At 40.6% G+C, this 13,830-nt stretch overlaps 1 protein-coding gene across 1 annotated transcript in view; it reads left to right on the top strand.

Annotated features, from left to right (window-relative positions):
* SIDT1 (SID1 transmembrane family, member 1) overlaps positions 1–13,830 on the top strand; it is a 104,518-nt gene that overhangs the window by 24,247 nt on the left and 66,441 nt on the right. The window contains exons 2-4 of the mRNA XM_012652217.1: positions 3,369–3,490; positions 4,488–4,658; positions 13,121–13,166. Of these exons, the coding sequence (XP_012507671.1) occupies positions 3,369–3,490; positions 4,488–4,658; positions 13,121–13,166 (339 nt within the window). The remainder of the gene's footprint in view (positions 1–3,368; positions 3,491–4,487; positions 4,659–13,120; positions 13,167–13,830) is intronic.

The raw sequence follows: 13,830 nt of genomic DNA, 5'->3' as shown, positions 1-13,830 counted from the left end.
TTTATGCAACAGGAATATATTAGTTATAATTTGGAACTTTTCCCTACTGACATGTTCTGAAAGATTAAAAAGGGAGTCTCTAAGCTTTAGGAACTTTCATAATTGTGGTCTACATAATATTAGAGATGGAATTACTTAAATAATTCTCTCTGAGCTACAATTCAATTTCCTGCTTGTAGTAAACATAGGAAGAAAACAAGATCTATGTAATAGAAGTGCTCTTATTGTCATGACAACAGGAAGAAGCAACAGGAGGAAGACTCTTAGCTGTTAAGAATGGTCTGTTACAAGGTGTCAGGGCCCATTAAGTATGGTCAATACCCTGTCCTCCATTTACTTTTGCCTTTACACAGCTTACTTACTTCACTGCTGCAAATGTAATCCAATTTTCTCAGCTGCACATTAGCCTCAGGAAAGGCAAAGCAAATTTTGAACAGGGCTCTTCATCCTTTCCTGGAGGTAATACATTATCTGTTCATCTTGAAAAACTGCCCAATGACTTCTATCTCCTACACTAATATATTTTTTTGCAATTTATTATGCCAGTATCTCTGAGTTTGTTCTTATTATGACTCGTAAGCTCATTATCAAGTAACAAAAAAATAAGTGGATTACAAGAGCCAGACCAGGAATAAAATGAGAGCGTGGAGATGAACAGGGCAGTGGGATCAACATGGCAGTGACGCATCTGTTCTGCCAGCCCAGTTTCAGCCCCCAAAACACCAGCTTCCAGAAGTACTCTAACATTGGTGATCCCACAGATGTGCATCTCATAATAATGGGCAGTTGGCAGGTTCCTGACAAATGGGATCCATTGGATGATTTCTTTAGAACAGTCCTTCCCAAAGTGTAGGCCTCAAGCCATGGACATCAGAATCCCCCAGCATGCTTGTTAAAAATGCACATTTTTAAGTTCTATTCCTGATCTGCTGAATCAGAAATGCTAGAGGTTGACTTGAGGGATTTGATTTGCTAAAAAGCTCACTGAAATTTGAGAGTCATTGCCTTAGATCAAAGCTTGAAAAAAAAATTGAGGCAAGTCCCCTCTGGCACTAAGTACCTAAGAAGGGCAGAGGAGGTTGCATGCTAGGTGAAAACAGGGAAGCAGACAAGCTAAAGATGAAGCTTGCCTATTTCACAGCTTTCCTTAGGTTTTACCTTGGTTTTGACTGCTGGAGATTTAAGCCAGACTAAATGATACTATAGGTGCAATCAGAAAAATTTGTACTGCTGTTTTGTGAACTGCTTTATTTAACAAACAAATGCCCCCCCCAAAAGGAGGGGGGGCACCCTTTAGATTAAAAGAGATTCAAAAGACATATGAGCCAAATACAATGTGTGGATCTTATTTTTACCCAATTTTTTTAAAAAACTGAAAAGAAAGCAATGTTTGTAACAACTGAAAAAATTCCAACACCAGGTGGATATTAAATAATTTTAAAAAATTATTCATTTTATTAAATGAGATAGTGGTATGTATTTATGTTAAAAAGAAAAGACTTTATGTTTTAGAGGTATAGATTTAACTGTTTGCAGATTAATATGATCTTTGGTGTGTACTTTAAAATAATCCAGTGGGGAAGTATGGAGGAAATAGGAGGTATAAATGAAATAAAATACATGTGTTAATAATTATTAACGCTGGATGATAAGTACATAAATATTCGTTATAGAATTCTTGTTATTTTGGGGAAACTTGAAAATTCTTCAGAGCCACAGGCCTTTTCATCAGGGGAATGACAGATGAAATGGGCATTCTAGGGAGTCAGCCCGGGGGTAGGAAGACCAGCGAGGGGGCTGTCAAGGTAGGGCGTGGTGCACGACAGTGCCACTGGGGGCAGAGGGGAGGCCAGAGCGTGGACAGTATTAGAGATAGAAGCAGTAGAACTATTGAAGGAGGGAACTAAAGAAGGAAGAATCAAGGAACAAGTTTCAGGCTTGGATGAATGGCTGCATGGTGGGGCCAGGCAATAAGTGGGGGAATTCAGAAGAAATTAAAGTTAGGGGTGAAAGGAGCAATGGATTCCACTTCAGATACATTGAGTTTGAGGCACCTGTGGAACATCCTGGTTTAGGAAAGAAGGTCTGCCCTAGAGATATGGTTTTGGCAATTATCAGCCACAGAATAATTTCCATGGAAACATGTAGAGTGTAGGCACAAGAAAACACTCCCTAAGCAAGCACTTCCTATCAAATTAATAAATTCCTCTTGGACTGTTTTAACATTGAAAAAACGAAGCAGTGGCTTGATGAGGGAGAATGACATAAGAGAACAAAATGACAACATATGATACCCACGCTGTTCTGCGTCCTCTCGATTTCCATTTGGAATGTGTGATAGATTATCAGGGTTTAACTACATAGGGTTTTCTTCTTTCATTTTCTTTCTCCTAATAAAGGAGTTTTCAAGAGAACATTGGGCATTAAAAAAAGAAAATCTCATGTGGAAAATCAATTTTTGCTTTTTCTTTTTTACCCTTTCTTCTATTTTGTTCTCTTCTATGTTGCCTATGACATTACAAAAATTGAAGGAAACCACTAAAACCATCTAAATCGAGGGCCACAGTTCATTTTCCTGTCTTTAAAACAGCCACGATTGGGTTGAATTCTTGGGTTGACAAGCGTATTTAGAAGGAGCCAGGGAGCTGCTGAACTAAAAAAAGTGTTTTATGTCAGGGATTGATTTATACCTTGGAGCAGGACAAAGAGAGAAATACTCAGCCCTGTGATATCTGTTGCTGGGAAGGCGTCATGATTTGTTGTTGGTGGGAACTTGAGGCCATCTGCTATCCTTTAATGAAATGTGGTCATAACATTTTTGTTTGAAACACAGAATGATTTACCAACCCAAAATTAAACGTTTTTAGCAATTGAGGGTCTTGCGGAGTTTTTTTTTAGGGGTGGGGAGAAGGTGTTGTTTTGTTTTTTAGATATTTGTATCTTTAGGATTTATATTCGAATAAGAAGAAAAGCATATCAGTATCTATTTTTTTGTTCTGGGTTTATTCTCAAACTCTTTTGTTGACTGCCCAGTTCGAACTCCTGCCTCCTATTTGAAGACTCCCTAATTTGGCCTCATCCAAGACCAATTGAATCAGAAGTTTGGCAGGTTTGACCCACGCATCGGGTTTTTTTAATTTTTCCCCATGCAATTTTAATGTGCAATCAAGGTGAGACTCCCTCTGGCTGAGGAAAAATAACTGGGGCATTTGGATTACCTATCATGACAAGCAAATGTCGGAAATTAAAGTTTTTCTGAGCCTCAGATGGTAGCTGTGGTGTGTGTGTGTGTGTGTGTGTGTGTGTGTGTGTGTGTGTGTGTGTGTTTGTGCGCAGTTTGCATTACCCTTCTCTGCCCTGCCGTGCAGGTGACTGCCGTGAGGGTGTATGTGAACAGTTCCTCTGAGAATCTCAACTACCCAGTCCTTGTTGTGGTTCGCCAGCAGAAAGAGGTGCTGTCCTGGCAGGTCCCTCTGCTCTTCCAAGGACTGTAAGTGGATTTTTTTTTCCAGACAGCTTCACTGCATTTGGTTTTCTTCAATGTCCTAGAACTTAACTGGTCTTTTTTCTAGTGAAAGGAGAAAATGGACATTTGAAATGTTGAGATATTATGCATACAGCATGCAAAGTGCAAACAAAGGTCATGGCGTGTGCCCTGACCTGTTCAGCTCTGTTTGATTTCCATCCTCTTGAATTTCAGATAAGCACCCTACCTAGATTTGCAACACCTAGAAGAACTTTAAGCATTTTTAAATTCTACCATAATGATCTGGTAGCTCTTGATTGGATAATGGGCCATCCAATGGGCTAGGCCCAGCAGTCAACATAAATGAGTAAGACCTCCCTCATTCTTTGAAATGTTCACCATATGTGCACTCTTCATTCAATAATATTTATTGAGCACTACTAAGTAGTAGGTGCTGGGGATACAGCAGTGGAAAAACAACAAAGTCCCTGCCCCGATGAAGTTTTTACTTTCTCAGGGGAGAACTGTATAAGGCACTATAGCACCAATGAGAAAAACCCAGAAGGCAAACAAAATGGGCACATATTATGGGGTTACATCATTTTTAAGGGTTAGGGAATTTGAGGATTGAAATAATGACCTTGATAGCTTTGACTGGGACTTGAGGGCTTTCTTTACCCTCTATTTTAGCAAAAGTTTGAAGAGTGGAAAAATGGAATCAGCTGGTTGTTTTATCAGGACAGTTCCCCTTCAAAATTTGATATTTTTTCCTCACTGAATTAGGAGGATGGCTTAGTTTAATGTAGACACTGCTTAAGTGAACCGGTCAGCACAGAACAGTCCTTGTGTCCCTGTTGCCACATCACACAACTCAATGCTAACAACGCTAGTTGCATCAAGAGGTCCAGTCTGAAATTTAAAACGTAAGAACTTGAAAACAAATTTAGAGATAGGCTTCCCTGCTCGTTCATTGAGTCTCTTTCTTGTTCTTGCTGATTTTTCCCTCCATGGGCTCCTACAGATACCAGAGGAGCTATAACTACCAGGAAGTGAGCCGCACCTTATGTCCCTCAGAAGCAACCAATGAAACAGGACCTCTGGAGCAACTGATATTTGTAGATGTAGCATCCATGGCACCACTGGGTGCCCAGTACAAGCTGCTGGTCACCAAGCTCAAGCACTTCCAGCTCCGGTAAGCAGGACCCATGGTGGCTTTTCTCTGTTTACTTCTCTGAGCTTCAAGTCAGTGTCCATCCTTACAGATTACCGTTCTAGAAGGAAATTATCTACTTAGCACATTATTTTAGCACCTGCTGTACTTTCCTGCCCATAACTATCTATGCAATAGGGAGGTGGTAGGGGACTGGTGCAGAGGGTAAGAGCAGTTGACCTCATAGGTGAATCTATTTGGGGGGATCTATATGTGGGAGGCGCCTGTCCGGTCTGTAGTCCAGGCAAGAATTACTGGTGACTGAATACTTTTGTAACTAACCAGCATTACACTCTTAGAGGAAGTTTTGTTTTAAAGAAGACTTTAAGCTATTTTTCCTAAACTTATTACTATCTCGGTTTTCTCTTTCCAGGTTAGGAATGTGACTTTGTCCTTCTTTGAAGTGACTAGTGTTACTTTTGTTCCCGTTTTTTTTTGTTTTTTTTGTTTTTTTGAGACAGAATCTCACTCCATTGCCCGGGCTAGAGTGCTGTGGCATCAGCCTCGCTCACAGCAACCTCAAACTCCTGGGCTAAAGCAATCCTTCTGCCTCAGCCTCCCGAGTAGCTGGGACTACAGGCATGCGCCACCATGCCCGGCTAATTTTTTATATATGTATTTTTAGTTGTTCAGCTAATTTCTTTCTATTTTTGGTAGAGACGGGGTCTCGCTTTTGCTCAGGCTGGTCTTGAACTCCTGAGCTCAAATGATCCACCCACCTCAGCCTCCCAGAGTGCTAGGATTACAGGTGTGAGCCACCATGCCCGGCCTTGTTTCCGTTTTTTTAAAAAAATAAAACAAACAGGCAAGGCCACTGAAAAAATAGGGGCATGAGACTTGGATACTCCACCAAACAAGCTACCCAAATGGTCAAAAAACACAATCTTGGCTGGGCAGGGTCGTTCACGCCTGTAATCCTAGCACTCTTGGAGGCCAAGGTGGGAGGATCACTTGAGGTCAGAAGTCCGAGACCAGCCTAAGCAAGAGCGAGACTCCATCTCTAGCAAAAATAGAAAAAATTAGCCAGGCGTGGTGGTGCACACCTGTAGTCCCAGCTACTTGGGAGGCTGAGGCAGGAGCATCACTTGAGCCCAGGAGTTTGAGGTTGCTGTGAGCTAGGCTGACGCCATGGCACTGTAGCCTGGGTGACAGAGTGAGACACAACACTCTGTCTCAAAAAAAAAAAAAAAAAACCCCACTCTTTAGCTATAAGAAATATAAAAAATTTAAACCATAATGAGATTCCACTACAACTACCAAATTGCTGTAATTTGAAATGCTTGACAATGTAGTTCCACTACTAGTTACATATCCAACTCTTAGATATATAATTGTGGGATTCATTCAATGGAATACTATACAATAAAAATAAACAAACAATAAATATATAAACTATATAATAAATACATAAATATAATATAAATAATATTAACAAATATATAAACTATACAATGAAAATAAATAAACTATTGCTCTACCTAACAACATAGATAAATTTCACAATGTTGAACAAAAGAAGTCAGACAAAAGAAACACATGCTGTTTGATTCCATTTATATAAAGTTTAAAAACAGGCAAAACTATTCCGTGATGTTAGAAGTCAGGACAGTGGTACTTTTGAGGAGGAAAGAAGAAGTACATGGTTATGTTTACCTGGTGATAACTTATTCAGATATATGCTTACAACTGTATACTTTTCTATATGTTTGTTATATTTTAATTAAAAAGTTAATTTAAAAAAATATTTAAAACTATTTAGTATATGCCACTTTTTTACAGCTTATATTTCTGATCAGAGTGTTCTACTTACTCTATTGTAAAATTCTCTTTAAATTTTCTAGGGCAGTTTATAAAGAGGCCTGTAGCCAGTGGAGTTGCTAATAGGAATCAAATATTTGTCTTGGTCTTCTCTACTCCCCTTAACATAGCGTTGTACCCATAGAGACAGACGGACAGAGGGACAAATGAATTGATGAGAAGGATGGAGAAGTTGTCACGGCATTTTTTCCAAGTCCTTCCATTAATTCTTGTGTTGAAGAAAATGATGTGATAATTTCAAGAGTAAAGAACACTCTATTCCTCACAAAAATAAGCAGAAAAAAGATTCTCTAGTGGATAAGATCCACCCAGATCAATTAAATGAGAATCTCTAGCGGGGAGTTTTGGGTACTGGTATAGTTTTTAAAGTTCTCCCAGATGATTCTAATGTACAGCCAGCGCAGAGAACCACTACCCTAAAGCAATTTCTAAATACGGTGCTTAAGTTTAATTTAATAATTTAAAAATCTATGTGTAATATTTAACATTGTGGGAATTCATGCATGCACATTTGATGGGAGTAGTAGCACATGATAGTACTTGAACAGAGTACACACAGTGCAGTTTGAACTTCAGAGAAACTTTGTCTTTACCGATTGGTCTCTGTGTCTTTGACCTGTCAGCAACAGCTGGCGACCATGCACTTGAATTGTAGGGCTGGTTAATTAGACCCTTTGGAGAACTGAAATCTGTGAAACTGAAGTCATAAGGTCACAACTCTGTGTGAGTGTGAATGAATGATTTGCATGCTGGTGAAACTGCAAATCTATTCCCTCACATTGTTTGCTGTTTTTACCTCTTAAAATATAACTTAGCCTCAGCAACCAGACACTGAGAGCATTTCAAAATGCACTCTGTTACTAGGGCTTTTGTAAGACCAAGATAAACCTGAGAAGAGTTAGTAGCTGAGATGTATGTGTCTCTTCCTCCCTGGTGACTCCAGAAATCCAGAGGTTGGAGGCTAGGGGGAGAGCTGAGGGCTGTGGTAAGAACTGGGCTCCAGGTATTGTGAGAAACACTGAAGAATTAACTCAAAATTTCTAACATTGCAGTTTCTATTGTACATTTTTGAGTGGCAAACTAGAATGTATATGGAACACGTTTTGGGAATTTTTTCCCCTAAAATCATAAATTTTAAGAATTGAAGGACCTTTGGGAATCTAATCCATGCACCTCATTTTTACAGATAAGCAAACTGATGCCCAGATAGAATGAGTGACTTGTTCAAACTCACACAGCTAGGAAAGGCCAAATTAAGACAAAATTCTACTTCTGACTCCCAGTTCTGAGCTCTTCCCACCATAACATGCTATTTCTACTTTCTGTCAAAACTGTCCTGCCAATTTGTATGTTCCCCTACATATGTTTTTCAATTCCATAAAGCATTTATTTATTTAAATCCATCTTTAAAAATAAAACAACTCTGCCTTAAAGCATTGCTCCCTGCCATCCACCTATCCCCTACACCCCTCCACACACCCCTGCATCTTTGCCACGACTCACTTCCCCAAACTCCAGTGCCTGGGTGTTCAGAGTCCTGGAGTGTGAAGTTGCAGGCAGGAAACAGAAGGAGGCTGTAGAAGCTGGCAGGCATATGACTCTGGGGTGAGAGGAGTTTAGAAGCAATGTTAAGACATTTAGACAGTTGTCTACATTGTGACACTTGTGTGAAGAATGGATTTGGAGGGGCCAAGACTGGATGCAGAGAAGTTAGAAGGCTGATGCAGTGGTCAAGATAAATAATGAGAAGGTGAACTGATGAATTTAGGAGGTGAAATTGATAAAACTTGATCAGATATGAGGAAAAAGGGAAATGGAAGAGTCAAGAACGACAGTGTAGCTTATAGATGGTGGTGCCAGTAAATGAAAACAAGAATGTTGAGGAGGGAAGGAAAAGATGCTAAGTTCACTTTTGGACGTGTTGAGTTTGAAGTACAGATGTCTGGCAAAGCGTTGGATATAGCCAGCGTCACACTCAGGGGAGGGGTCTGAGTGACAGATAGCAGACTAGTGCACTTAGGAAGTAGAAACCCTTCAGGATTTCTGGGTGCCTGAGGCAGAGCTACAGGAGGTAGGGGTTGGAGAAACAGGTAGTACCCAACCTTGATCTTTAAGATCTTAGGTGCTGGACTACGGCGTTGGAACTTCACCTTACAGGTTGTGGGTCCAGTAAAGGATTTAAGCAACAGAATAGCATGAACAGATCTGATTTATGGAGATGACTTTAGTGGCAGTGTGGAAGATGAATTTGGACAAAGGAAAGAGTAGAAGCAAATAGACAAATAAAAAGTTATTTGAATAGAGAAGAATAAAAAATGGTTAAAACTTGAATGTATATGGCAGCAACAAAGTCATGAGGGAGAAAAAAGCATATGATGCACACAGGGATAATTCACAAATTCAACAAATATATATGGCAGTATAAAAAATATAGTCCTACATGACTATTTGCAGACTTCCACCCTCCTCTAGCCTTTTATGTAGGGACTTTGAGCTTGTTTTGAGAGAAGAGAGTATGTGAGTGAGACAGCTCAACTACCATGCTGTGAAAAGGAAATTTTAGAGGAAATGGATGGGTAAGAGGCTTTCAGTGCATTCTGCTATGCGTCATACTCTGTAATCACCCCATGGTATTTGGGGGGAGATTACAGTAAAGGTTTACATTACTTTTCATTTTTTTTTCTTATTGATGCTGTACTGGGCAAAGATGGTACTTCAGACAGGAGCAGGTTACTTTTACACTAATAGAATGAGTAGGACTTGGTGGCCTATCAATTGTGGAAGGTGACAGAGAGGGAGGAGTCCAAGATGACTGGACAGTGACTGGTGATTGGAATTCTGGTGATGTTTACTGACAAAGAGCCATGGTGTGTCAAGATCAGGGAAATGGCGGCACAGTCCATTTTGATCACGAGGAGTTTGAGGTACTTGAGGGATGGTCAAGTGCAGAAGCCCAGCAGGTGATCGCTGTTCTGTGACTGTTCAGGAGATGGCTCTGGGCTGGACATAGAGACTCAGGATTCACTGGCATTTTTGTGGCATTTATCACAGCTAAGTGTACATATATATGAACATAATGGGCAAAAGAAAATGAGATCAAGAGCAAGACCGTGGGTGAAATTCTCATTTAAGGGATGGTCTAAGAAACAGGAGCTATTAAAGAGGCTATGTAGACACAGTCAGATGTGAAGCAGAAAACCCAGGACAGCAGGTGTCATAGAGGCCAGGGGAAGAAAGTGTTTCAAGACAGAGGGAGTGGTCATCAGTATCAAATGTCACAGAAAAGTAAAGATAGTTGACGGTTAAGTGACTGGGTTTAGCAATTAGAAGGAGCTATGGTCTGAATGTTTGTGTTTCCCAAAATTCGTATGTTCAAATCCTAATCCTCAGGTTGATGGTACTAGGAGGTGGGGCCTTGGGGAAATGGTCATGTCATGAAGCTGGAGCCCTTATGAATGGGATTAGTGCCCTTAGAAATGAAGCCTAAAAGAGATCCTTCGCTTCTTCCACCATGTGAAGATGCAGTAAAAAGGCACCATCTGTAAGGAAGTGGGCGCTCGCCAGAGACCAAACCCGCAGGCACCTTGATCTTGGACTTCCCAGGCTCCATAATTGAGAGAAATAAATTTCTGTCTTTTATAAGCCACTTAGTCTATGGTATTTTGTTATAGCTGCCTGAACTTACACAGGAGGTGGCAATTACTCTCTCAGCAAAGGAAATTTCAAGGGGATGATGGAGAAAGAATCCTGATTCTTTCAATGGGTAGAGGAAAGAATGAATGAGAGACAAGAGTAGAATACTCTCAGAAGCAGCTGGTTTGTGAAGGAGAGAGAGGATACAGGATGACGTTAAAGGAGGGAGATACAGGGCTAAGGGAGGCATTTTGTTGGGGGTATTTTGTTTGTTATTTATTTTGAAAATGATTGAGACTAGAGTATATTTATAAATGAAGGGGTAGAAAGGCTGATTAAATTCATAGGAAACTTGGATGTTTGTAGACGCAAAGTCCCAGAGGACAGTAGCAAGGATAGGAAGTTAGTGCAGAGTTTATACTTAGACCAGAGGGATGCAGGGCGGAGGGTTGCAGATGACAAGAGGGTTGGTGAAGTTGGGGCAGTGAAGGGAGTTCACAGCAGGTGGCAGTAAGGAGATAACAGGGGGAATATTCTGGAATCTATACTCAAGTGAATAGTAGGTATAATTTCCTTCAAGAAGCAAAGTGGGGGTTTTGAATGCCCACTGCGCTGTGTGCTAGGGGCTTACTAATACAGAACCGGTAGGATGCCACGGCTCTCGCAGTTGTCTCTGGAACTCACCTGCAAACTGCTGAACTTTTGTCCCTTCCTCTCTTCCCGCTTACCCTTTCTCCCCATCCCTCTGCCCTTCTTCTTTTGTTTATTCCTCTCCTGTCTGTATTTTGTCTCCCTCCTTCTGCCTCTGCCATGGGCCCCTTTCTGCCTCTTCTCCCTGGCTCCCTTATCTGCACCTGCATCGCACTTGACTCCATCTGTTCCTTTTCCCTTCTCTCCTTCCTCAAAACAGCCCAAACAAGGAAACAAAAGTGGTTTTTAGCCTCTTATGTTTATTGATTAAATATTTGTTTCCTCTGTTTAATTTTTGCAATAAGGTGAAATTTTTATGCTTCTTTCTCTGGAACTAAAGGTGTTATGAGTTGCAGTTAGCTTTGCTCTGTTGGTTAATGACCCTTGATGAAATAAACCTTCCCCACCTCTGTTAGGGCCCACACTGAAGGAAGCAGAATGTTTCATTTGCAACAGATACAATCTTTATTTTGCACATACTGGTGACTCCATGAGAAAGAGAGGGCTGTATGATAGTCTTCAAGACGATAATATGCTTTCCAAGTTTGCATGCATTGTACTAGCAAATAAAATATAAAGAACAAGAAAAAAAAACAGAAAGTGCATATCAATATCCATACATTCAGTATTACAATTGAAATTCAAATGATGGGGGAAATTGTTTAAAATCTGGCCAAAGAACACAGGTTGTTTCTGGAAATGTCGTGCTTTATGCTGTCCGTTGCTAGCCAAGAAAATCAGTGTCCTCTTCATTCCTCTGGCCTGGCAACAAAGAGAATTGAAGGCCCCATGTCGTCCTGGTAACAGCAGGTGACACTCCCCAGACTGCTGAGCGGGCCCTACTCAGCCCACACATGGCACCACGGGTCCTAACTCTGGCCGTGGACTCTTTGGAGCAGAAACACAACTAGGTTTGACACTGACTTTGGCTTAAGGCCGTGAGTTTTCAACTGTGCTTCCACAGAACCGACCCTCAACATTGACGACGATTTCTGTGGAAAGTGGTTATGTAAAAATTGCATCCACTGTTGCTAAATTCTGAGCCCGGTCCAATGACAGCCTAAATGGTGGTGTCATTACCTTTATAAAATAGTGCTCAAATTTTATAACTTCTAAATAGCACCTCTAATTATATGCTTCTTGCTTAAATGTTTTGACATGCCCTTTCTAAAGAAATCTTTAATTTAAGAAAATATTTAATTTTTATAAGAGAAAAATTAGGAGTGGAAAGAAAATCTTCAGAGAGCCCCAGGGTACGAAGCTGATGAGGGCAGCCCAGAGGAAGTTCAGGTTCAGACGCCCAGAAATGCAGGCTGCCTTGGAAGGGTGGGAGCATGTGCCCCTAGGGGTGGTGATTCAGCAGCCCAGGGATGTGAGAAAACAGTGGACTGTGTGAGTGATCTTCACAGCTAGCGATGAGGCAAGAGCTGGAAAGCAGCCCTTACAAAACTGTAGAGAAGACCAAATTTGTCTTTTTGTTTTCAAACCTTTTGAACTGTTTCACAGATGCTCACTGCAGACAGCACTCTACCCTACAAATTTATGCTTCCTACATACTCTTCACACTCTCCTTTCCTCCCGTGCCTGGATCATTGCTATCTTTCACAGAAGAAATGAATGTAATAAAATAACTCACAGTAAATTACTAATTGGAGGGAAACTGACATCATTCCATTCTTTTGGTAGTATTTACATTTTAAAGGAGGGCATTAGAAAGCAATGCCCAGCCCAAAGAAGACAAAATTTTGGAGAATTTCAGCTGGTATAGGGGGCAATTAGGGAGGTGCTTGAGGGCAGGAAGAACATACTCCTATACTCCTATCCCTGGGGACTGTCGCATGGTGGTTATCTATTCACCGTGTTTTGTAAAAAATGATCTTGTGGCATGGATCCATCAAAATTATTTTGAAGTGGTATCTACATTGTCCAAAAGGACCTTGAGCCTGTGTTTTCCCTTTTAGCCCACTTCCGAGACTTAAACCCTGATTTCTTAAGAGGATCTCAAGGCAAAAGTGGCTACAAATGTAAACAGAGTACTTATTTATACAGATCTGATATCATGAATATTTAAAGACAAAAACAATGTCAGGCCCCAATTTGGTCATTCTTGAGAGTTGAAACCGTCGAGTCGCTGTGCAGTTTATTTTGGCGGTTTGATAGGACCAGAGCTCCCTTCACAAAGGGCAAGGCTCTCCTTACATCTAGTTTAAGATGGTTTTCTTTTAAATAAATAATTTTTGCTTGCTAACTTATGCTTTTCTCTCACTTTTCCCCCTTTCCCTTCTCCCACTTACATTTCTCAGGACAAATGTTGCCTTTCACTTCACTGCCAGCCCCTCTCAACCTCAGGTAAGTGAAGGGTTCCAAGAGTTATCAAGCGTCTACCTGTTGGTGTTGCCCAGAGAAACCATGGTAACAGGTAGAGTCAGCATGTGGTGTTGCCCTTGATCTTTCACAACTTGAGATATATTTGTATTCTGGTTTGTTATTCATGTTACTGGGATTTTGGATACAACAACATTTAATCTTACCACCTTAAATGGTGTAAAATGGGAGGTATGATATTTGTTTTTAGGTGTTCCTTGGTTCAACCTTCATTGAGCAAATCATGTGCCTACTTTGTACCAATCCCTGGCCCCAGTTTGGTCATTCTTGAGAGTTGAGACCACCAAGCCCCTGTGCAGTTGATTAGACCATACTTGGTGCTAGGGACACAAGGATGAAGAAGAGAGAAACACAATTCCTGCCATTATAGATATATATATAGAGAGAGATTATAGTTGGGAAGAAAGGGGACAGGAAGTGGAAGGCTGACACTAAACAGATACACAAATAATAACTCACCTGGAAATACAATAAAAATAAGACTGATTTTAATTTTTACAATGTCATGAGTGAAATAAATTAGTTCCACCCATAACATATGATATTAACCTGCTGTGAATTTATGACAATCACTGATGTGCTGATAAATATTTAACAACTGGTTCTCAGAAAGAAAGCCCTGATTTGT

Source organism: Propithecus coquereli, unplaced genomic scaffold (assembly GCF_000956105.1).
Source record: "Propithecus coquereli isolate 6110/MARCELLA unplaced genomic scaffold, Pcoq_1.0 Scaffold386, whole genome shotgun sequence".
In the NCBI taxonomy this organism is placed as follows: domain Eukaryota; kingdom Metazoa; phylum Chordata; class Mammalia; order Primates; family Indriidae; genus Propithecus; species Propithecus coquereli.
The sequence above is the reverse complement of the archived record's forward strand: the minus strand, read 5'-3'. Positions and strand labels throughout refer to the sequence as shown.